This window comes from Pseudophryne corroboree, chromosome 10, assembly GCF_028390025.1.
Source record: "Pseudophryne corroboree isolate aPseCor3 chromosome 10, aPseCor3.hap2, whole genome shotgun sequence".
Classification (NCBI taxonomy): domain Eukaryota; kingdom Metazoa; phylum Chordata; class Amphibia; order Anura; family Myobatrachidae; genus Pseudophryne; species Pseudophryne corroboree.
This window is the reverse complement of record NC_086453.1, coordinates 137587012-137612061: the sequence shown is the minus strand read 5'-3', so window position 1 is coordinate 137612061 and position 25050 is coordinate 137587012. Positions and strand designations below refer to the sequence as shown.

General features: G+C 46.1%; 1 protein-coding gene across 2 annotated transcripts in view; it reads right to left on the bottom strand.

Moving 5' to 3' along the window:
• TMEM150B (transmembrane protein 150B) overlaps window positions 1-25050 on the bottom strand; it is a 122523-nt gene that overhangs the window by 13979 nt on the left and 83494 nt on the right. For both annotated transcript variants that reach the window (XM_063941646.1, XM_063941645.1), the window contains exon 5: window positions 1916-2043. In XM_063941646.1, coding sequence (XP_063797716.1) covers window positions 1916-2043 — 128 coding nt within the window. The remainder of the gene's footprint in view (window positions 1-1915; window positions 2044-25050) is intronic.

The window sequence follows — 25050 nt, the reverse complement described above, 5'->3', positions numbered from 1 at the left end:
ATGAACCAACCTATTGTGGTACCGGTGGCTACTGACGCCTTCGCTGAGTCAAAATCTCTCGATGTTGTCAGGGCTTTAAAGATTTATGTCACCAGAACGGCTCAACTTAGGAAAACGGAAGCTCTGTTTGTCCTGTATGCAGCCAACGAGATTGGGACTCCTGCTTCCAAGCAGACTATTGCGCGCTGGATCTGTAATACGATTCAGCATGCTCATTCTACGGCTGGATTACCGTTACCGAAATCAGTGAAGGCCCACTCTACCAGGAAGGTGGGCTCATCCTGGGCGGCTGCCCGGGGGTCTCGGCATTGCAACTCTGCCGAGCAGCTACTTGGTCGGGTTCAAACACTTTCGCGAAATTTTACAAGTATGATACCCTGGCTGATGAGGACCTCATGTTTGGTCAATCGGTGCTGCAGAGTCAGCCGCACTCTCCCGCTCCTGGAGCTTTGGTATAAACCCCATGGTTCTTATGGTGTCCCCAGCATCCTCTAGGACGTATGAGAAAATAGGATTTTAATACCTACCGGTAAATCCTTTTCTCTTAGTCCGTAGAGGATGCTGGGTGCCCGTCCCAGTGCGGACTCTATCTGCAGTTATTAGTTATGTTTTACACACAGGTTGTGTTATGTTATAGTCTGCCTGTTGCTGACATCGTTCATGCCGTTGACTGGAGTTCTGTTAAATGCCATGTTGTACGACGTGTTTGAGGAGTGAGCTGGTATGTATCTCACCTTAGTTTAACAATAAATCCTTTTCCTTGAAATGTCCGTCTCCCTGGGCACAGTTCCTAATAACTGGAGTCTGGAGGAGGGGCATAGAGGGAGGAGCCAGTTCACACTCTTTCAAAGTCTTAAAGTGCCCATGTCTCCTGCGGATCCCGTCTATACCCCATGGTTCTTATGGTGTCCCCAGCATCCTCTACGGACTAAGAGAAAAGGATTTACCGGTAGGTATTAAAATCCTATTATTTTCACACTAACATATGCTAACTGCTGAGAGACAAACATATCCTGTCTATATAATCATTCATATGTCTGCAATCATGTAACTTTTGTGTTACACAATACCATACTTACCTACTTTGTGGCTGCTCCCTCCGAGAGGGAGCAGCCAGGTCACACAAGAGGGGGCGTGGAGGAGGCGGTACGGGGGCGTGGTGATGAGTTTGCATCATCATAGCCACACCCCTGCTCTGTAATGCCCACAATATCGGTATTGCAGGGCAGGGGGCGGGAATTAGCGCGATCGCATCATCGCCCCGCCCCTTTTTTCTGTTTAACGGGCTGAAAGTGGTGGGGGGCGTGGGGAGCAGCGGGAGGAGAGCGTGGTGTGGCGGGGGGGCGAGCGGGATGCGGGAGACTTGCCCCCTCCCCCGGGGTCCGGGAGTGCCACCCTAATTTCGGGAGCCTCCCGGCCTTTCCGGGAGAGTGGGCAAGTATGCACAATACATGTCTTAAGTTTATTCTCCTCATGAGACCTCCATCTTGATATGCCTCTTGCAATGCAGTCCACATGTCTCTAGCTGACACTTTCTCATGAATTATGGAGTACTCAAATCTATGCTGCTTCACACTCAAGCCTATGGTCTCCAAGGGTCTTTCTACTTTAAAGACCGAATGTATCTTGAAACTCATGCAACTTAACATACATAAGTACGTAGTTCTAAATAGGCCATAGAGCACCTTAGAGGCCTTTTAAAAGTTACAGAAGACAATTTATCTGTTTAAAGTTTACTTGCTATGCACAGTGTACAAAATCAGAAGGGATTGCATGGAAGATGTGAGGGGGACCTGAAGATGGTTAGACACCACCACAGCAGCATATGGCTTGCTCTATATATAATAGTACAAATACATCACAATTTTGTATAACTAGATTAGACTGGCATACTAGCTTTTGCTGTAAGACACACCTGAAAATTACCAACGATGGAAGTTCCCAAAGCACAGAGAAATCCCAGTGCCAGGCCAAAGGAATTTAGATGAGAGTGGCAGCCATAGTCCCGGATTTGCTGAAACCGTATGGCGGAGATCCAGATAGCTAAAAGGCACAAGAGAGCATGGACATTTTTAGGCAACATTGACACATGTAGAAAATATCTTCTGCCGCTAGGACCTCATATCATGGGGACTTATTCTAAAGCTTTTAAAGTGTCTTATCAAAGCCTATTAAATGCTCTTTGAAGTTGACAGTCCAAAAATAATGTGATTTATCAGAATTTGTGTGTGTACCTTGTCTTTAAGTGCTTACTACATTTTGCAAATCTATGGCATATAGATATATCCTCGCTCATCTTGCGTCCATATGTTATGAAGCGCGATTATCTAGTCACATCTTATGCGCACACAACCGGCCGCAGCTTGATGTATGTATGGCGCATTAAGTAATGGTATCCTGTGCTGAGAGTGACGCAGGAGAATGTAAAACTGGTTTACGCCCGCCAGATGTCGCTTTTGATAAACACAGTTGCTTATGCACCAAATATCCACTATGTAGTGAAATTATTCTTGAAGTACAAGGTTAATTAGATGCTTTTCAGTTTTGGCCTCCAATGTTGTGTGACAATTTACTATATACTGTAAATATAATAAGAATTTACTTACCGATAATTCTATTTCTCGGAGTCCGTAGTGGATGCTGGGGTTCCTGAAAGGACCATGGGGAATAGCGGCTCCGCAGGAGACAGGGCACAAAAAAGTAAAGCTTTACTAGGTCAGGTGGTGTGCACTGGCTCCTCCCCCTATGACCCTCCTCCAGACTCCAGTTAGGTACTGTGCCCGGACGAGCATACACAATAAGGGAGGCATTTTGAATCCCGGGTAAGACTCATACCAGCCACACCAATCACACCGTACAACTTGTGATCTAAACCCAGTTAACAGTATGACAACAGAAAGGGCCTCTTAAAGATGGCTCCTTAACAATAACCCGAATTAGTTAACAATAACTATGTACAAGTATTGCAGATAATCCGCACTTGGGATGGGCGCCCAGCATCCACTACGGACTCCGAGAAATAGAATTATCGGTAAGTAAATTCTTATTTTCTCTATCGTCCTAAGTGGATGCTGGGGTTCCTGAAAGGACCATGGGGATTATACCAAAGCTCCCAAACGGGCGGGAGAGTGCGGATGACTCTGCAGCACCGAATGAGAGAACTCCAGGTCCTCCTTTGCCAGGGTATCAAATTTGTAAAATTTTACAAACGTGTTCTCCCCCGACCACGTAGCTGCTCGGCAGAGTTGTAATGCCGAGACCCCTCGGGCAGCCGCCCAAGATGAGCCCACCTTCCTTGTGGAGTGGGCTTTTACAGTTTTAGGCTGTGGCAGGCCTGCCACAGAATGTGCAAGTTGAATTGTGTTACAAATCCAACGAGCAATCGACTGCTTAGAAGCAGGTGCGCCCAACTTGTTGGGTGCATACAATATAAACAGCGAGTCAGATTTTCTGACTCCAGCCGTCCTTGCAATGTATATTTTTAAGGCTCTGACAACGTCCAACAACTTGGAGTCCTCCAAGTCGCTAGTGGCCGCAGGCACCACAATAGGTTGGTTCAGATGAAATGCTGATACCACTTTAGGGAGAAAATGCGGACGAGTCCGCAGTTCTGCCCTATCCGAATGGAAGATTAGATAAGGACTTTTATAAGATAAAGCCGCCAATTCAGATACTCTCCTGGCAGAGGCCAGGGCTAGTAACATAGTCACTTTCAATGTGAGATATTTCAAATCCACCTTTTTCAATGGTTCAAACCAATGGGATTTGAGGAAATCTAAAACTACATTTAGATCCCACGGTGCCACCGGAGGCACCACAGGAGGCTGTATATGCAGTACTCCCTTGACAAAAGTCTGGACCTCAGGGACAGAGGCCAATTCTTTTTGGAAGAATATTGACAGGGCCGAAATTTGAACCTTAATGGATCCCAATTTGAGACCCATAGATAATCCTGATTGCAGGAAATGTAGGAAACGACCCAGTTGGAATTCCTCCGTCGGAACCCTCCGATCCTCGCACCACGCTACATATTTTCGCCAAATGCGGTGATAATGTTTCACGGTGACTTCCTTCCGTGCCTTAATCAAGGTAGGAATGACTTCTTCTGGAATGCCTTTCCCTTTTAGGATCTGGCGTTCAACCGCCATGCCGTCAAACGCAGCCGCGGTAAGTCTTGAAAAAGACAGGGACCCTGCTGTAGCAGGTCCCTTCTCAGAGGTAGAGGCCACGGTTCGTCCGTGAGCATCTCTTGAAGTTCCGGATACCAAGTCCTTCTCGGCCAATCCGGAACCACTAGTATTGTTCTTACTCTTCTTTGCCGTATGATCTTCAATACCTTTGGTATGAGCGGCAGAGGAGGAAACACATACACTGACTGGTACACCCAAGGAGTTACCAGTGCGTCCACAGCTATTGCCTGTGGATCTCTTGACCTGGCGCAATATTTGTCCAGTTTCTTGTTGAGGCGAGACGCCATCATGTCTACAATTGGTCTTTCCCAACGGTCTATTAACATGTTGAAGACTTCTGGATGTAGACCCCACTCTCCCGGATGAAGATCGTGTCTGCTGAGGAAGTCTGCTTCCCAGTTGTCCACGCCCGGGATGAACACTGCTGACAGTGCTATCACGTGATTCTCCGCCCAGCGAAGAATCTTGGCAGCTTCTGCCATTGCACTCCTGCTTCTTGTGCCGCCCTGCCTGTTTACATGGGCGACCGCCGTGATGTTGTCCGACTGAATCAACACCGGCTTTCCTTGCAGGAGAAGTTCCGCCTGGCTTAGAGCATTGTAGATTGCTCTTAGTTCCAGAATGTTTATGTGAAGAGACTTTTCCAGACTCGTCCATACTCCCTGGAAGTTTCTTCCTTGTGTGACTGCTCCCCAGCCTCTCAGGCTGGCGTCCGTGGTCACCAGGATCCAATCCTGAATGCCGAATCTGCGGCCTTCTAATAGGTGAGCCTTCTGCAACCACCACAGAAGTGACACCCTTGTCTTTGGTGACAGGGTTATTCGCAGGTGCATCTGCAGATGCGACCCTGACCATTTGTCCAACAGATCCCTTTGGAATATTCTTGCATGGAATCTGCCGAATGGAATTGCTTCGTAAGAAGCCACCATTTTTCCCAGGACTCTTGTGCATTGATGTACTGACACTTTTCCTGGTTTTAGGAGGTTCCTGACCAGATCGGATAACTCCTTGGCTTTTTCCTCTGGAAGGAAAACCTTTTTCTGAACCGTGTCCAGAATCATTCCTAGGAACAGCAGACGAGTTGTCGGGATTAAATGGGATTTTGGAATATTCAGAATCCACCCGTGTTGTCTTAGCACCTCTTGAGATAGTGCTAAAGCTGTCTCCAGCTGTTCTCTGGACCTTGCCCTTATTAGGAGATCGTCCAAGTATGGGATAACTAATACGCCTTTTCTTCGAAGAAGAATCATCATCTCGGCCATTACCTTGGTAAAGACCCGAGGCGCCGTGGACAATCCGAACGGCAGCGTCTGAAACTGATAGTGACAGTTTTGAACAATGAACCTGAGGTACCCCTGGTGTGCGGGGTAAATCGGAACGTGTAGATACGCATCCTTGATGTCCAAGGATACCATAAAGTCCCCTTCTTCCAGGTTCGCTATCACTGCTCTGAGTGACTCCATCTTGAACTTGAACTTTTTTATGTAGAGGTTCAAGGACTTCAGATTTAGAATAGGCCTTACCGAGCCATCCGGCTTCGGTACCACAAATAGAGTGGAATAATACCCCTTTCCTTGTTGTAATAGGGGTACTTTGACTATCACCTGCTGAGCGTACAGCTTGTGAATGGCTTCCAACACCCTCTCCCTTTCGGAAGAGACGGTTGGTAAGGCAGACTTCAGGAAACGATGAGGAGGATCCGTCTCTAATTCCAACCTGTACCCCTGAGATATTATCTGCAGGATCCAGGGGTCTACCTGCGAGTGAGCCCACTGCGCGCTGTAATTTTTGAGACGGCCCCCCACTGTCCCCGAGTCCGCTTGAGAGGCCCCAGCGTCATGCTGAGGTTTTTGCAGGAGCCGGGGAGGGCTTCTGTTCCTGGGAAGGAGCTGCCTGTTGGTGTCTCTTCCCTCTTCCTCTGCCTCGTGGCAGGTACGACAAGCCCTTTGCTCTCTTATTTTTGTAGGAGCGAAAAGGCTGCGGTTGAAAGGTCGGTGCCTTTCTCTGTTGGGGAGTGACTTGAGGTAAAAAAGTGGATTTCCCGGCAGTAGCCGTGGCCACCAAGTCTGATAGACCAACTCCAAATAACTCCTCCCCTTTATACGGCAAAACCTCCATGTGACGTTTTGAATCCGCATCGCCTGTCCACTGTCGTGTCCATAAGGCTCTTCTGGCTGAAATGGACATAGCACTCACCCGAGATGCCAGTGTGCAAATATCCCTCTGTGCATCACGCATATAGATAAATGCATCCTTTATTTGTTCTAACGACAGTAAAACATTGTCCCTATCTAGGGTATCAATATTTTCAATCAGGGATTCTGACCAAACTACTCCAGCACTGCACATCCAGGCAGTTGCTATAGCTGGTCGTAGTATAACACCTGCATGTGTGTATATATTCTTTTGAATAACTTCCATCTTTCTATCTGATGGATCCTTAAGTGCGGCCGTCTCAGGAGAGGGTAACGCCACTTGTTTGGATAAGCGTGTGAGCGCCTTGTCCACCTTAGGGGGTGTTTCCCAGCGCGCCCTAACCTCTGGCGGGAAAGGGTATAATGCCAATAACTTTTTTGAAATTATCAACTTTTTATCAGGAGCAACCCACGCTTCATCACACACGTCATTTAATTCTTCTGATTCAGGAAAAACTGTTTGTAGTTTTTTCACACCATACATAATACCCTGTTTTACGGTATCTGTAGTATCAGCTAAATGTAACGTCTCCTTCATTGCCAAAATCATATAACGTGTGGCCCTACTGGAAAATACGTTTGAATTTCTACCGTCGTCACTGGAATCAGTGCCCGTGTCTGGGTCTGTGTCGACCGACTGAGGCAAAGGGCGTTTTACAGCCCCTGACGGTGTTTGAGGCGCCTGGACAGGCATTAATTGATTGTCCGGCCGCCTCATGTCCTCAACTGACTGTTTAAGGGAAGATAAACCATCACGTAATTCCACAAATAAAGGCATCCATTCTGGTGTCGACCCCCTGGGGGGTGACATCTGCATATTTGGCAATTGCTCCGCCTCCACACCAATATCGTCCTCATACATGTCGACACCACGTACCGACACACACCGCAAACTCACAGGGAATGCTCTAATGAAGACAGGACCCACTAGCCCTTTTGGGGAGACAGAGGGAGAGTCTGCCAGCACACACCACAAAGCGCTATATATACAAGGGATATCCTTATATTAAGTGCTCCCTTATAGCTGCTTTAATATATATATATATAGCCATTAATGTGCCCCCCCTCTCTGTTTTACCCTGTTTCTGTAGTGCAGTGCAGGGGAGAGACCTGGGAGCCGTTCTGACCAGCGGAGCTGTGACAGAAAATGGCGCCGTGTGCTGAGGAGATAAGCCCCGCCCCTTTTTCGGCGGGTTCTTCTCCCGCTATTTTTCCAGTCAGGCAGGGGTTAAATATCTCCATATAGCCCCTATGGGCTATATGTGAGGTATTTTTAGCCTTGTATAAGGTTTATATTTGCCTCTCAGAGCGCCCCCCCCCAGCGCTCTGCACCCTCAGTGACTGCCCAGTGAAGTGTGCTGAGAGGAAAATGGCGCACAGCTGCAGTGCTGTGCGCTACCTTATGAAGACTGAGGAGTCTTCAGCCGCCGGTTTCCGGACCTCTTCACGCTTCAGCATCTGCAAGGGGGTCGGCGGCGCGGCTCCGGGACCGGACTCCACGGCTGGGCCTGTGTTCGATCCCTCTGGAGCTAATGGTGTCCAGTAGCCAAGCAGCAAATCCACTCTGCATGCAGGTGAGTTTACTACTTTCCCCCTAAGTCCCACGTTGCAGTGATCCTGTTGCCAGCAGGACTCACTGTAAAGAAAAAAACCTAAACTAAACTTTCTCTAAGCAGCTCTTTAGGAGAGCCACCTAGATTGCACCCTTCTCGTTCGGGCACAAAATCTAACTGGAGTCTGGAGGAGGGTCATAGGGGGAGGAGCCAGTGCACACCACCTGACCTAGTAAAGCTTTACTTTTTTGTGCCCTGTCTCCTGCGGAGCCGCTATTCCCCATGGTCCTTTCAGGAACCCCAGCATCCACTTAGGACGATAGAGAAATAACATTATACTACTACTACAGTATATTACATTGTATATATTACAATATATTACATTATTATACTACTACTACTATATTACATTATACTACTACTACTACTACTACTACTACTATAGTGATTACTAATAGCACTGATTACTATTTATTTTTTATATATATTCCTTACCACTATACACTATACACTGTACAGCGGAAACAGCACAGTATGTGCATTGCAGGTCATGTTCTACATCTATGAAAAGTTACACAATGATGCAGTGCCAGATTAATGTCCACATGGGCCTGGAGCTGAAATTGATGAAGGGCCTATTGTGTGCCACCACAAGAGTGTGACCAGTGCTGTGGTGGTGTGACTAGTGATGGGGGGGGGGGGGGGGGGGGGAGCTCTGTGCTGTGGGACAGCATCCAGGGGTGTAAAGTCGTTCCAGTGGCGCAAGTTATAATTTGGAGCTCAGGTGGTCTTCTGTATTCTTATGTGCCTACAGTATGCCTGTATGTGCTCCCCTATGTCTTTATGTAACATAGTAACATAGTATCTGAGGTTGAAAAAAGACAATTGTCCATCGAGTTCAACCTATTTGTGGTCTCCTATGCATGATGATTTGACTAAAATTTCTGACTGATGCTGCTGTTAGCCGTTGCATTTTATCCCTATTTATAGTAACTATAATGCATGACTATGCACCATACCCCTGGATATCCTTATCCATTAGGAATTTATCTAACCCATTCTTAAAGGTGTTGACAGATTCCGCCATTACAACTCCCTCGGGCAGGGAATTCCAAACACGTATTGTCCTTACCGTGAAAAAGCCTTTACGACGTATTGTGCGGAATCTCCTCTCCTCTAACCTGAGCGAGTGTCCACGAGTCCTCTGTGTTGATCTAACTAAAAACAGGTCCCGCGCAAGCTCTGTGTATTGTCCCCTTATATATTTGTAGATGTTGATCATATCCCCTCTTAGTCTCCGCTTTTCCAATGTAAACATGCCTAGTCTTTTAAGCCTTTCCTTGTATTCCATCGTCTCCATGCCCTTAATTAGTTTGGTCGCCCTCCTCTGTACCTTTTCTAGCTCCAGGATATCCTTTTTGTAGTACGGTGCCCAGAATTGTACACAGTATTCAAGGTGTGGCCTCACTAGTGATTTATATAACGGGAGTATAATACTCTCGTCCCTAGCATCAATACCCCGTTTTATGCATGCTAATATCTTATTAGCCTTCTTTGCTGCAGTCCTACTTTGGGTACTACTGCTTAGCTTGCTATCTATGAGGACACCTAAGTCCTTTTCCAGTACAGAATCCCCTAATTTTACCCCATTTAGTAGGTAGGTGTTATTTTTGTTCTTGTTACCACAGTGCATTACCTTACACTTGTCTGTGTTGAAGCGCATTCTCCATTTGGCTGCCCATGCTTCTAATTTAACTAAGTCGTTCTGAAGAGACTCGGCATCCTCCTCTGTATTTATAGCCTTACACAATTTGGTATCATCTGCAAAAATTGACACTATGCTCTCTAGACCTTCTGTTAGGTCGTTAATGAAAATATTGAACAATAGCGGTCCTAATACTGAGCCTTGCGGCACACCACTTAGCACTTCAGTCCAAGTTGAAAAAGATCCATTAACCACAACGTGCTGCTCCCTATTATCTAACCAGTTTTTGACCCAAGTGCATATTGTGCTTCCTAGCCCTGATTCTTGTAGCTTGTAGGTAAGTCTCATGTGTGGTACAGTATCGAACGCTTTGGCAAAGTCTAAAAAGATTACATCCACGTCTTTACCCTGATCTAGGTTTGCGCTTACTGTTTCATAAAAGCCAAGTAAGTTGGTTTGACAGGATCTGTCCTTCATAAACCCATGTTGATTCCTTTTAATGACCTTATTGACTTCAAGGAACTTCTGAATACTATCTCTTAGAATACCTTCCAATACTTTCCCCACTATAGATGTAAGACTAACTGGTCTATAATTATCTGGTTCAGCTTTACTTCCCTTTTTGAATATAGGCACTACTTCCGCTATACGCCAGTCTTTTGGAACCATACCTGATATAACTGAATCCTTAAAGATCAAAGATAGCGGTTTTGCCAGTTCAGAGTGAAGCTCCATTAGAACCCTTGGGTGAACACCATCGGGCCCTGGTGATTTATTAATCTTTAAATGTTTTAATCGGTCACAGACTACTTCCTCGCTTAAATAAGTACCTATCAGTGGGATATTCTCATTATTGAGATTGTGTGTCAGTCCCTGAATTGGGTCCTCTCTAGTGAATACTGTTGAAAAAAACTCATTTAGTGTGTCCGCTATGTCATTATCATTTTTGCTTAAGACTCCCAACTTGTCTTTTAAAGGGCCTATACTCTCCTTCTTTAATCTCTTTCTATTAATGTATTTAAATATTTTTTTGGGATTCGCTTTGCTTTCCTTTGCTACTAGTTTTTCAGTTTCTACTTTAGCCGCTCTTATTTCCTTTTTGCAAATTTTGTTACATTCCTTATAGTGCTGAAATGACTCTGCTTCCCCGTCAGATTTGTATTTTTTAAATGCTCGCCTTTTCTTGCCCATAAGTTCCTTAATCTTTTTGTTAAGCCACATCGGTTTATGATTTTTATTCCTTTTTTTGCTGCTCATAGGAATAAATTTGAGTGTATTTTTAGCTAGCAGGAGTTTTAGTACCTCCTATTTCTCCGTAGTATTTTTTCCTAAAACAAACCTTCCCATTCAATATCCCTGAAAAATACCCTCATCCTTTCAAAATTTACTTTGCTAAAGTTTAGAGTCCTAGTTGAGCCAGTATAGGGCTGTTTATGGAAACTGATATTGAATGTGACCATATTGTGGTCGCTGTTTCCTATGGGTTCCCCTACTATAATACCTGATACCAAATCCCCATTGTTTGTTAATACCAGGTCTAAGATTGCATTGTACCTAGTTGGTTTCTCAATTAGTTGGACTAAGTAGTTATCATTAAGTGTGTTTAAAAACATATTGCCCCTAGCATGTGCCCATGTCTATATGTACAGTACTCCAATATGGGGGTGATTCAGAGTTGATCGCAGCAGCAAATTTGTTAGCAGTTGGGCAAAACCATGTGCACTGCAGGTGGGGCAGATATAACACTAGCCGCTTACTGGGGGTCATTCCGAGTTGATTGCTAGCTGCCGTTGTTCGCAGTGCAGCGATCAGGCCAAAAATCGGCATTTCTGCGCATGCGTATGGGACGCAGTGCGCACGCACGACGTACTTTCACAAAAAACTATGCAGTTTCACAATAGGTCTAGCGACGCTTTTCAGTCGCACTGCTGATCGTTGAGTGATTGCCAGGAAGTGAGTGTTTCTGGGTGGTAACTGACCGTTTTCCGGGAGTGTGCTAAAAAACGCAGGTGTGGAAGGTAAAAACGCAGGCGTCCCTGGGGAAACGGGGGAGTGGCTGGCCGAACGCAGGGTGTGTTTGTGACGTCAAAACAGGAACTAAACAGACTGAAGTGATCGCAAGGAAGGAGTAGGTCTGCAGCTACTCTGAAACTGCTTGAAAAAAAATTAACCCCGTTCTGCGATCCTTTCGGTCGCACTTCTGCTAAGCTAAGATACACTCCCAGAGGGCGGCGGCTTAGCATTTGCACTGCTGCTAAAAGCAGCTGGTGAGCGATCAACTCGGAATGAGGGCCAATGTTTACTGCACAAGTCGCACAGCAGTGTTTAATAAAATTAGGTGTTATCGTGCATGGACTTCTAGTGGACTGCTGCTCACATGATTTCCGTGCAGTATTATCATATTTAAAAGACGGGTTGTGCAACTGTTTACACTGTAGAGTACTGTACTTGCTATTTTATTCTGTAGTAGTGCTATATCCATCCACTGCTATTGTATTCAGCACTGTAGTTTTCATCAGTGGAGCAATTGCCACCAAGTGGTGAATCTGTATATTGCATGCCATGGATCCTCACACCTTACCATGCCAACCACCGCCATTTTCATGCTGCGCCTGTATGCTGCAACTACAGCAATGACAAGGGTGGAGACACCTGTATATGGTAAGTTTTGACACCTATTAAAGAAAGCTTCTTAAATACTATTTAAATTCTTATTGCAAATTAATGTATACCTACCATGGCAATTCATAAGACTACACTCAAATGCAATATTTACTTGTTAACCCTATTTAGAGATTAATTAATTACACATTTGTTGCTCTGTGTCTGATATGGGTATGTACTGAAGATGCAGAGATATAGTATCATGTACAGATGGAGCCTCGCACATCTGAGGTGGCTCCATCGCAAACGGGCACTCCTGGCGTGACTAGGCGATCCGTCCGCCTAGTCACGCCGGGAGTGCACAGAGACGTTCCCATTCAGAGCGTCTCTGTCTGGGCGCGCGGACGGAGACGCTTTACATTCAAGGGAATGGGGCGCGTCTCCGTCACGGTCGCGCGCGCACAGGTGGACAGGGATGCTCTCGGCGATAGGCGCCCAGGCGGGCGCGTCTAGTCACAGACGGTGCCACGACTAGTGTGGCTCCATCTGTAATATGTAATGGAATATATTTGTGATACTTCTGTATTTGGGGATTGTAAACTGATGAAGCACGTTAGTAATCATCTAATCAATATACAGCACTATCTATGGGGCATATTTATCAATGATCAGGTTTTAGACCCATTAATTGTAATTTCTTATTACTGCTATAAGTGTCAATAATTAAATCCCGGCCGAATGTATCAATGTAAACTCGCAGGGAAAGTGGTTCTGAAAAGGATACTGTACTGCGATAAGTTCAGAGTGAAGTGACTGCATCAGCGATCTCACTACTTTATCAAATCTGTTTTCTCAAAATGTAGCCTATAGGCTACGACGGGCTAATACATCACACCCCACCTTTGAGGACTTGGCTGCAGTCGGAAATGGAGTGACTGAGGCAATAATGGAGATATCTGCTGCAGTCCCTAAATTGTACATTCATGGATACTTAATATTTGCAGATATCCTTGAAAACGGCTTCAGGGAATTTCCTGCAAATATTATTTGATAAATAGGCCCATATGAATGAGATTTAAGGAAAGGGGTCCACTCAGTTCACAGCAGCTTATGTGTGTTTTTTTTTTTTTTTCATGCAAAGCCTATGGGGTATATGCAATTCACGGCGAATCGCGGCAAATTATCGCCGTTTTTAAATTCGACTCAATTCGACAGGTGAATTCCGGAAGGTGGCTTCCGGAATTCACCATATTCAATGAAAAACGGATTCGCCAGAGTCGCGGGCGAAAATCGGCCGATTTGGCGGATTTTGCCGCGATTTTAAAAAACGGTAAAAACCCGAAAAAAAAAATGGCGTGGGGTCCCCCCTCCAAAGCATAACCAGCCTCGGGCTCATCGAGCTGGTCCTGGTTCTAAAAATCCGGGGAAAAATTGGCCAGGGATCCCCCGTATTTTTAAAACCAGCACCGGGCTCTGCGCCTGGTGCCAAAAATACGGGGGACAAAAAGAGTAGGGGTCCCCCGTATTTTTAACACCAGCATCGGGCTCCACTAGCTGGACAGATAATGCCACAGCCGGGGGTCACTTTTATGCCGTGCCCTGCGGCCGTGGCATTAAATATCCAACTAGTCACCCCTGGCCGGGGTACCCTGGGGGAGTGGGGACCCCTTCAATCAAGGGGTCCCCCCCCCCCAGCCACCCAAGGGCCAGGGGTGAAGCCCGAGGCTGTCCCCCCCCATCCAATGGGCTGCGGATGGGGGGGCTGATAGCCTTTTGTGATAATAAAAAGATATTGTTTTTTCCAGTAGTACTACAAGTCCCAGCAAGCCTCCCCCGCAAGCTGGTACTTGGAGAACCACAAGTACCAGCATGCGGGAGAAAAACGGGCCCGCTGGTACCTGTAGTACTACTGGGAAAAAAATACCCCCAAAAAAACAGGACACACACACCGTGACAGTAAAACTTTATTACACACTACCGACACACACATACTTACCTATGTTGACACGCCGACTGCCACGGTCTCCGACGATCCGAGGGTACCTGTGAAAAAATGATACTCACCTTCCAGCGTCCAGAGATAAATCCACGTCCAGAGAGATAAATCCACGTACTTGTAAAAAAAAAAGAACACGCAAATACCCGCTCCATACCGGACTAGAAAGGGGTCCAATGCTTTCACATCAGACCCCTTTCTACCGAATGCCGGGACATCACGTGACTCCTGTCACTGAAATCCCTTCAGCCAATCAGGAAGCGCTACTTCCGTGGCGCTCACCTGATTGGCTGTGCGCTGTCTGTACTGTGACAGCACATCGCAAAGCCGCTCCATTACTTTCAATGGTGGGAACTTAGCGGCTAGCGGTGGGGTCACCCGCCGGTCAGCCGCTGACCGGCGGGTGACCTTACCGCTAGCCGCTAAGTTCCCACCATTGAAAGTAATGGAGCGGCTTTGCGATGTGCTGTCACAGTACAGACAGCGCACAGCCAATCAGGTGAGCGCAACGAAGTTGCGCTTCCTGATTGGCTTAGAGACCTTTCTGTGACAGCTGTCACTGACAGGTCTCATTCGTGGAAAGGTGTCCCATGTGTCAGCATGGGACCCCTTTCAGTCCGGCATGGAGCGGGTGTTCGGTTTGTTTTTTTGCCAAGTACGTGGATTTATCTCTGGACCATGGCTGGGGTGAGTATATTGATCTTTTCTTTTCAGGTATCCGTGGATTCTACATGGAGAAGAGGACCGATGTCGGCGTGTGAACATAGGTAAGTATGTGTGTGTCGACGTATGAAATAAAGTTTTACTGTCGACGGTGTGTGTGTCCTGTTTTTATTTGGGTATTTTTCCCCCAGTAGTACTACAGGTACCAGCGGGCCCGATTTTCTCCCGCATGCTGGTACTTGTGGTTCTCCAAGTACCAGCTTGCGGGGGAGGCTTGCTGGGACTTGTAGTACTACTGGAAAAAACAATATCTTTTTATTATCACAAAAGGCTATCAGCTCCCCCATCCGCAGCCCATTGGATGGGGGGGGACAGCCTCGGGCTTCACCCCTGACCCTTGGGTGGCTGGGGGGGGGACCCCTTGATTGAAGGGGTCCCCACTCCCCCAGGGTACCCCGGCCAGGGGTGACTAGTTGGATATTTAATGCCACGGCCACAGGGCACGGCATAAAAGTGACCCCCGGCTGTGGCATTATCTGTCCAGCTAGTGGAGCCCGATGCTGGTGTTAAAAATACGGGGGACCCCTACTCTTTTTGTCCCCCGTATTTTTGGCACCAGCACCAGGCGCAGAGCCCGGTGCTGGTTTTAAAAATACGGGGGATCCCCTGTCAATTTTTCCCCCGCATTTTTAGAACCAGGACCAGCTCGAAGAGCCCGAGGCTGGTTATGCTTTGGAGGGGGGACCCCACGCCATTTTTTTTTATGATTTCACCGTTCCAGCATTAAAAAAAAAAAAAAAAAAAAATATTTTAAAAAATATATAAATAATATTTGTGCCTCCAAAAAAAAAAAAAAAGTACCTAATCCCTTCTAATATAAATAGATCTGCTATTCCCCCCCAAAAAAACACAAAAAAAAACATGTTTAAATTTTTTTTATTTGTTTTCACCCTCCAAAGTGTGGCGGATTGAAAATGACGAATTTGCTGTCTAAAAGCACTGCTGTCGAATTTCCAAACTTGAATTGAATATGCTTTGGTCGAATTGCAGCACTTGTATCATTGCAGAAAAGTCGAATTTGCAAAAAGTCGAATTTCAAAAAGTCGAATTTTGAAAGTCCGTTTTTTGGTCGGAAAGCACTGAATTGCATAGGCGATTTTTTTTTTTGGTCGAAAATGACCCGAAATTCGACAATTTCGGGAATTCGACCGCAATTGCATATACCCCTATGTATTTTATTATTTTCCTGTGGGTGCCTACGTGTGTGTGTGTGTGTGTGTGTGTGTGTGTGTGTGTGTGTGTGTGTCTTTTTTTTTTCCTGTGGGGGCCTGTGTGTCTTTTTTTCCTATCAGTGCAAATTTTAGGTAATACATATGTTTAGTTAAAAATCAGAAGGTACAGTTTGTAGAAATTGAAAGGTACACACCATAACTTACAATCCCATTTAATTTCATACCGCCACTTAAAAATTTTCCATACCCCCTCCGACTACTGTGTATGTATGTGTGTGCGTGTATGTATATGTATGTGTGTGCGTGTATGTATATGTATATGTATGTGTATATATATATAGGAATACCGGATAGGGGTTCTAAGCGACCTGAGGTGTTTATATGTGGCCGAGTACAATAAATATATAAATATATAAAAAAATATATATAATAAAAAATATATATAAGAAATATGTATAAAAATAAATGTATTTATTTCACAACACTAGAAATAGGATTAAAATACAGTACCAGTAAATATAACAATAAAAAAAAAAAAAACGAGAATCCTTTATATAAAATGCAGTTCTCTAAAAAATGACTATTTTAAAAAAAGGAATGGACATATATTAAATTCTCAAATAAAGTGCAGATTGTCTGTGCAAATAAGCTACTCAAATGTGGAAAAAATAGTATTAAGAGTCTTAACTGATATAGCAGGAGGTCTCTGGGTGAAGGCCCAACGCGTTTCGTCTCTAAGACTTCTTCATGTATATATATAATTTGTTATATTTAGCCTGTGTGGCCTTGAGGACTGGGGTGTGACCACGAAAGTACTTCACCAATACACTAGATGTTTTTGCATTACTAGTGTCTCAGAGTGCCTTCTTTATATGGACGCATATATATCTATATCTATATCTATATCTATATCTGCCAGGTAGATTATTTGGGTTAGTCCAGCTAGCATTCAGCAATTTAGTTGCACTATAATGGAATGATATGTTGGCCCTAAATAAGTTGTAGCGCCCCTTGTAACAGTGTTTCTGTATTGCTCATTAACTAAATGAATGGTCAGGTATGCCCAATTTAACTATGCAGATGTGGCTATCTTTGTATGGCCCAATTATATATAGTTAATCTATGAAAGTTGATAATGCAAAGCAAAGCAGTAATTTGGCGAGTAAAGTAGATACATTTGGGCCAAATTGTCCTAAGATGGCTATGTATATTGGTCATCTCTATCCACTAAGTATTGCTGATAACCATTTAAAGCCATCTGGATTAAATTGTTTTTTTGCAGAAAATGCTGTCAGCGTTTGACTGCTGTTGCTATATGTGTGTCTTCATTAGGCAACCACATTATTGAGGCCACAGGCATTGACAAATTGAACATTGGAAGGATAGTGATTAGGCCAACATCCAGCTAATAACATGTATAGCCTGCTTCAATTTGTAGTACTTCAGGTGTACAAAAATACACTTGCAACAGATAACAATCAAGGTACATTAAATTTGTAACACGTCTCATTGGAACACTGAGTAATACACAATAAAAACTATATAGTATACAGTACATCCAAATTAAGATGCTAGGCATTTAACATAAATGTAAATGAAGGACAAACTGTAATATTAATAGTAATAGGAACATCCTTTTACAACATACTTGATTATTACACCAAATTTAAAGGCAATAGATGACAAACATTTCCACATTGCTACATTAGCAGGCACTGTCATGCTTTTTTTTTCATCAAAAGTTTTTGAGAGAAAAACAATTTTTTATGGGGTACTGAAAAGAAAAAGGGGAGGACAGTAGAGCATAACTGGGGGGAGGGGAGGTATATGTGGGGTAGGAAGAATATCCAGATAGAGGTACATTCACAGTAGTAATAGCATAGGGGATACTCATTTCTCTTACGTCCTAGAGGATGCTGGGGGTCCACATTAGTACCATGGGGTATAGATGGGTCCACCAGGAGCCATTGGCACTTTAAGAGTTTGAGAGTGTGGGCTGGCTCCTCCTTCTATGCCCCTACTACCAGACTCAGTTTAGAAAATGTGCCCGGAGGAGCCGGTCACAGCTAGGGGAGCTCTACAGAGCTTCTTTAGTAAAGTTTTTTTTTTTAGAGTTTATTATTTTACAGGGAGGCTGCTGGCAACAGCCTCCCTGCTTCGTGGGACTAAGGGGAGGAGTAGTGTCTGCCCTGCGGGGTCTGAGCCACTATCTCTACTGACAGGACACTGAGCTCCTGAGGGGATAGATTGTTCCCCGCCACAGGGGATCGCTCACCCCAACAGCATGCCGCCACCCCCTTACAGAGCTGAAGATCAGTGGTGAGTGAGTCACCGACATCCCTAGCAAGCAGGGGGCCGGTGTGAAGACTGCAGCAACAGGGTAGGAGCGCAGTACTAACTGCGCTTTGGAGGCTCAGTGGTACTTAGTGCGACACTGTGAGGAGCGCCCTGAGCCAGCGCCTGAACCCTGCACTGGTCAGCAAGCCTGTTGGGGTCCGTGGATCGCAGCCAGCATTTTACCTCAGGCCAGTATAATCCTTGTGAAGAGCGGGAAGACAGCGCCATTTTGGGGGCAGAGCTTCTCAGAGTGGACCCAGCAACGCCATTTTCCTGCCTGCACAGCGCTGTCCAGGAAGAGCAAGTCCCTCCACAGCAAATCCAGCTATCTCTCACGGTACCAGGGGGTTTTGGAAGGGGGGGGGGGGGGGGCTGCATTAAGACTGTGTAACCTATTAAGGTGCACAGTCAGCGCTAGTAGGGGTCTCCCTTTACATTAAAAGTGCTGTGTGTGGGTTGGCTCCAATCTCTGTGTCTCTTTTGCCATTCTTGGGGGGTGGAACTCTGTCTGTCCTCCCCTGTGTGTGTGTGTGGTGTCTGTGGTCTCCATTAAGCAATGTCCAGGGACTCTGTGTCATATGCTGCAGAGGATATGTCCTCTCAGGATGATCCCATTCCATGTAATCAGGATTGCACTGGTTTAGCACAGATACCAGCAAGGGAGCCTGAGTGGTTATCCTCTATCAAATCTATGAATTCCCAGATTTCAAATAGAGTTGCACAAAATTAATCTGCAACTCAGGCTTTACAGAACTCTATGGCAGTCTGGCCCAGTTCTGGTACCCCAGGGCTCCCAGCTGTATATTCACATAAACGTGCTCTTGCGCAGATCATGCAGGATGATACGGAAACCAATTCTGACACTGCAGACGGTGACGGGGATGTGTTGCGGGAGGCAGCATCTCTTGTTAAAGAGATGCAGTTGATGATAGAGGCTATTAGAGATGTGTTGAATATTGCTGATACAACACCTGAGCAGCTTGAGGAGGCTTACTTAACTGAAAATAAGAAAGCCTCGCTAACCTTCCCTGCGTCAAAGGAATTAAATGGTATTTTTGAAAAGGCTTGGGAAAACACGGATAAAAATTCCATATACCTAAAAGGGTTCTGGTGGCATTTCCTTTCCCGGTAGAGGATAGGAAAAAATGTGAAAACCCGCCTATTGTTGACGCGTCAGTATCCAGACTCTCAAAAAAGGTGGTTTTACCTGTTCCAGTATCTACCGCCTTGAAAGAGCCGGCTGATCGTAAAATTTATAATACGCTCAAATACATGTACAGGGCTTCTGGGTCAATACTACGTCCCACTATTGCCAGTGCTTGGATTGCCAAAGCTATAGTAAAGTGGTCAGGCACGTTACTTGAAGACTTGGATACTATGGAGAAATGTGATGTTGAATTGTTTTTACGTAACATTCAGGATTAGGCAGGATTTCTGGTAGAATCCATGAAAGACCTGGGTTCCATGGCTGCGGGGATTTCTTCCATGTCTGTATCAGCTCGTCGAGGACTGTGGTTGCGCCAGTGGTCTGCCGACGCGAAATCCAGTAGAAGTGTGGAGACCCTACCCTACACAGGTCAGTCTCTCTTTGGGGAAGCGTTAGATGCGTGGATCTCCATGGCTACGGCTGGTAAGTCACATTTTCTTCCCTCAGCTACATCTGCTCCGAAGAAACCCTTTTCTTCAGCTACATCAAAGCCCTTTCGGTCTACCAAGCCCAGAAAGGCCAAGCCGTCCAACACCTTCTTTCGGGGGGGGGGGGGGGGGGGGGGGGTCGGTCCAAGTCCAAGAAACCTGCAGCTGCAGGTTCCCAGGAACAGAAACCTGCTTCAGGTACACCAAAGTCCTCCGCATGACGGTGAACTGCACGCCCCGGAGGTGGGGCCGGTGGGAGCGATACTCAGGCATTTCAGTCACGTCTGGGTGTCATCCGGCCTGGACCCCTGGGTGCAAGATATTATGTCTCAGGGGTACAGGCTGGAATTTCAAAATCTCCCTCCTTAACGATTTTTCAAATCAGGCTTGCCAGCTCAGCTGGCAGACAGGACTGTCCTGCAAGAAGCCATCCAGAAGTTGGTGGAGGCACAGGCCATTGTGCCAGTACCACCTCATATGCAAAACAAAGGTTACTATTCAAACCTTTTCGTGGTACCGAAACAGGATGGTTCGGTCAGGCCCAATCTGAACTTAAAATCACTAAACCCCTTTCTGAGGGAGTTCAAGTTCAAAATGGAGTCTTTAAGGGCAGTGATATTAGGTCTGGAGGAGGGGGAATTCCTGGTATCTCTGGATATCAAGGATGCGTACCTCCACATTCTAATTTGGCTGCCACATCAAGCTTATCTTCGATTCGCACTGTTGGACTGACATTTTCAGTTCCAGGCCCTACCATTTGGCCTCTCCACAGCACCGAGGGTATTCACCAAGGTGATGGTGGAAATGATGATTCTCCTCCGCAGACAAGGGGTGAACATAATTCCGTATCTGGACGATCTGTTGATAAAGGCATGGTCCAAGGAGAAGCTGTTACGGTCCATAGCTCTCATGACCCAACTTCTCAGGGAACATGGTTGGATCCTGAATCTTCCAAAATCTCATTTGGAACCAACCAGGAGGTTGTCCTTTCTGGGAATGATCCTCGACACAGAAGTGCAGAGGGTGTTTCTTCCAGGGGAAAAGGCGTTAGTTCTTCAAACGATGGTCTGGGATGTCCTGAAGCCAACCCGGGTGTTGGTTCTTCAGTGCATTCGCCTTCTGGGAAAGATGGTGGCCTCTTACGAGGCCCTGCAGTATGGGAGGTTTCACGCTTGGTCCTTCCAACTGGATCTCCTGGACAAGTGGTCGGGATCCCATCTACACATGCACCGGAGAATACGTCTGTCACCAAAGGCCAGGATTTCACTCCTCTGGTTGCTGCAACTGCCTCACCTTCTGGAGGGCCGCAGGTTCGAGATTCAGGACTGGATCCTTCTAACCACCCTTCTAACCACGGATGCAAGTCTCTGTGGCTGGGTCGCAGTCACTCAAGGGGAAACCTTCCAAGGAAGGTGGTCAAGTCTGGAAGCTGGCCTGCCGATAAACATTCTGGAACTAAGAGCCATCTACAACGGTCTTCTCCAAGTGGCCCATCTTCTGAGAAATCGGGCCGTTGTAGTGCAGTCGGACAATGTGACAACAGTGGCTTACATAAACCGACAGGGCGGAATGAAGAGCAGAGCTGCAATGTCAGAGGTAACAAGAATCATCCTCTGGGCAGAACAACACGTGTTGGCGCTGTCAGCGATCTTCATTCCGGGAGTAGACTACTGGGAAGCGGACTTCCTCAGCAGACACGATCTCCATCCAAGGGAGTGGGGTCTCCATCCAGAGGTTTTCAAGGAGGTAAGAGATCTTTGTGGCATACCCCAGATCGACATGATGGCCTCTCGTCTCAACAAAAAGCTTCGGCGGTATTGTTCCAGGTCGAGGGACCCGCAAGCAGTGGCGGTGGACGCCCTAGTGACTCCGTGGGTGTTCCAGTCAGTGGACGTGTTTCCTCCACTTCCACTCATCCCAAGAGTTCTAAAGCTCATAAGGAGAACAGGGCCATCCTCATTGCGATCCTCATTGCTCCAGACTGGCCAAGAAGGGCTTGGTACGCGGATCTTCTGGAGCAGAGGCCTCTTCCTCTTCGGGGCCGTTCGCCTATCAAGACTTACCACGGCTACGTTTGACGGCATGGAGGTTGAACGCCTGATGCTAGCTAGAAAGGGCATTCCGAACAAGGTTGCTCCTACCCTGATACAGGCTAGGAAAGGAGTAACGTCTAAACATTACCATCGAATTTGGAAAAAATATGTATCTTGGTGTGAGTCCAAAAAATTTCCTGGAGTTTCAACTGGGACGGTTTTTCCTCTTCCAACAAGCTGGTGTGGATATGGGCCTGAGGTTGGGATATGTGAAGGTCCAGATTTTGACCCTATCCATTTTCTTCCAGAAACAATTGGCTGCCCTCCCTGAGGTTCAGACCTTTTTGAAGGGAGTTCTGCACATCCAACCTCCCTTTGTGCCACCTATGGCGCCTTGGGACCTTAATGTGGTGTTGCAGTTCCTCCAATCAGACTGGTTCGATCCTCTACAGGAGGTTGAGGTCAAATTTCTTACATGGAAGGCTGTCACGTTGTTGGCCTTGGCTTCTGATAGACGAGTGTCGGAGTTGGGGGCTTTGTTCTGTAAAAGCCCATACCTGATCTTCCACGAAGATAGAGCTGAGCTCCGGACACGTCAGCAGTTTCTTCGGAAGGTTGTGTTGGCATTTCATATCAACCAATCTATTGTGGTGCCAGTGGCTACTGACTCCTCAATTTCATCAAAGTCCTTGGATGTTGTAAGGGCTCTGAAAATCTATGTGAAGAGGACTGCTCGTCACAGAAAATCGGACTCTCTGATTGTCCTGTATGATCCCAAGAAAATTGGGTGTCCTGCTTCTAAGCAGGCGATCTCTTGCTGGATCAGATTCACTATCCAGCATGTGTATTCTACGGCAGGATTGACGCGTCCTACAACTGTCAGGGCTCACTCTGCTTGTAAGGTGGGGTCTTCCTGGGTGGCTGCCCGGGGTGTCTCGGCTTTACAACTTTGCCGAACTGCAAGTTGGTCTGGGTCGAACACGTTTGCAAAGTTCTACAAGTTCGATACATTGGCCTCTGATGATCTGAAGTTCAGTCAAGCAGTTCTGCAGGAGCCTCCACGCTCTCCCTCCCGTTCTGGGAGCTTTTGTACATCCTCATGGTACTAATGTGGACCCCAGCATCCTCTAGGACGTAAGAAAAAATAGGATTTGAATTACCTACTGGTGAATCCTTTTCTCGTAGTCCGTAGAGGATGCTGGGCGCCCGCCCAGCGTTTCGTTTTCCTGCTATCGTTATTTGGTACAGTACAACTTCGTTTTAGTTTAGTACTGCATTGTTACTTGGTAAGTAATGTTTCAGTGGTTGCTGAGTTTTCAAGCTAAGTTAGCTTGATGTGCCTTGTATGTGTGAGCTGGTATGAATCTCGTCACTATCTGTGTTAAATCCTTCTCTCGAAGATGTCCGTCTCCTTGGGCACAGTTTCTAGACTGAGTCTGGTAGGAGGAGCATAGAGGGAGGAGCCAGCCCACACTTTCAAACTCTTAAAGTGTTAATGGCTCCTGGTGGACCCGTCTATACCCCATGGTACTAATGTGGACCCCAGCATTCTCTACGGACTATGAGAAAAGGATTTACCGGTAGGTAAACCAAAATCCTATTTTTAAGGGAATCACTTGAGAAACAGTATTTAACATAGACCACTAATGCGAAGTCCTGTTGATCTGAAAAACTATATCACATATATAAATACAGAATATGGCAATATAAACATGTAAATTCGCTCAGGGAAAACAGATAGACAACATAATAGAGTCAATGGACAAAAGAGAAGAGAATATCCTACAGTAGTTCAATATGGAGAAGGTGTCAACTAATTAATCAGCTGGGTAATTACTCACTGAGGGGGGTCTCGTTTAGACTAAATTGAAGTGGGTTGCTTTGTGATGTATTTGGGAAGTATTGTGATTCCTCGCCTTTGGTCAAAAATATGTGCCACGGGGACCACCGTTCCAAGGGAGAGGAGAAAACGCTTGAGGTAGGGATATGTTCGGTTTCCATAAGAAAGTGGTGATTTGTTTTATAGATGACATTCAGTATAGTCGGGGATAAAGGCTGTTTCCACATCTGTGCAAGGTTGGTTCGGGCAGCTATTAGGATATGGCCCAAGACGTATCTGCTGGCAGGGGGGATAGCAGGGGGAACAATATGGAGTAGTGCCAGAGTTGGATCTGGGGAAAGATGTATACCTAACACTTTGTTAATCAAGGCAAAAACTTCGGACCAATAGTGAGTGATCACTGGACAGGACCAGAATATATGATATATGTGACCAGTAGAGCCACAGAGCCTCCAGCATTTGTTGCTACATGAGGGATGGAGGGAAGGTCGGGAAAGGAGCGTTTGTGAGGTTGTGTCCGGCGAGATCAAGGCGGAGGGGATTGATTTCCACCAGTGTGCAATTTATAAGTAGTAGAAGAGTTCTGAAGCAGGTAAAGAGAATTTGTGTTACAGAGATGGGAAGGGTAACAGGAAAAGACCATCTAGTGTGTCACCCAATAACGATATCCCCAGGGTTCTCCATTTGAGTGAGGGGATTTGAGTGAGGTTCAGGTGAGGTATCAGGGTTGTGAGTGTGGTGATGGAAATCTGCGGTATGGGCAGGCAGGAGATGACATAGTGGCAGATATTTTATCCCAGACTTTCAAAGAGGCTTGTGTGTATGGGAGCAGGTTGGGGAGGTGTGGTCGGAGTGATTTAGGAATACGGATCAAGTCTGTAAGAGGAAAAGAGCGAGCATGGGATTGCTCAAGCTCTACCCAACCTATCTGAGAGTCGGATTTAAAGTAGTTTTTAAGGGAAGCCAAAAGACATGCTATAACTATAACTACATGTCAGGTAGGTTCAGTCCCCCTAGTGCTCGTGGCAATACCATTTTAGAGTGAGCTAATCTAGGAGGCTTCGAGG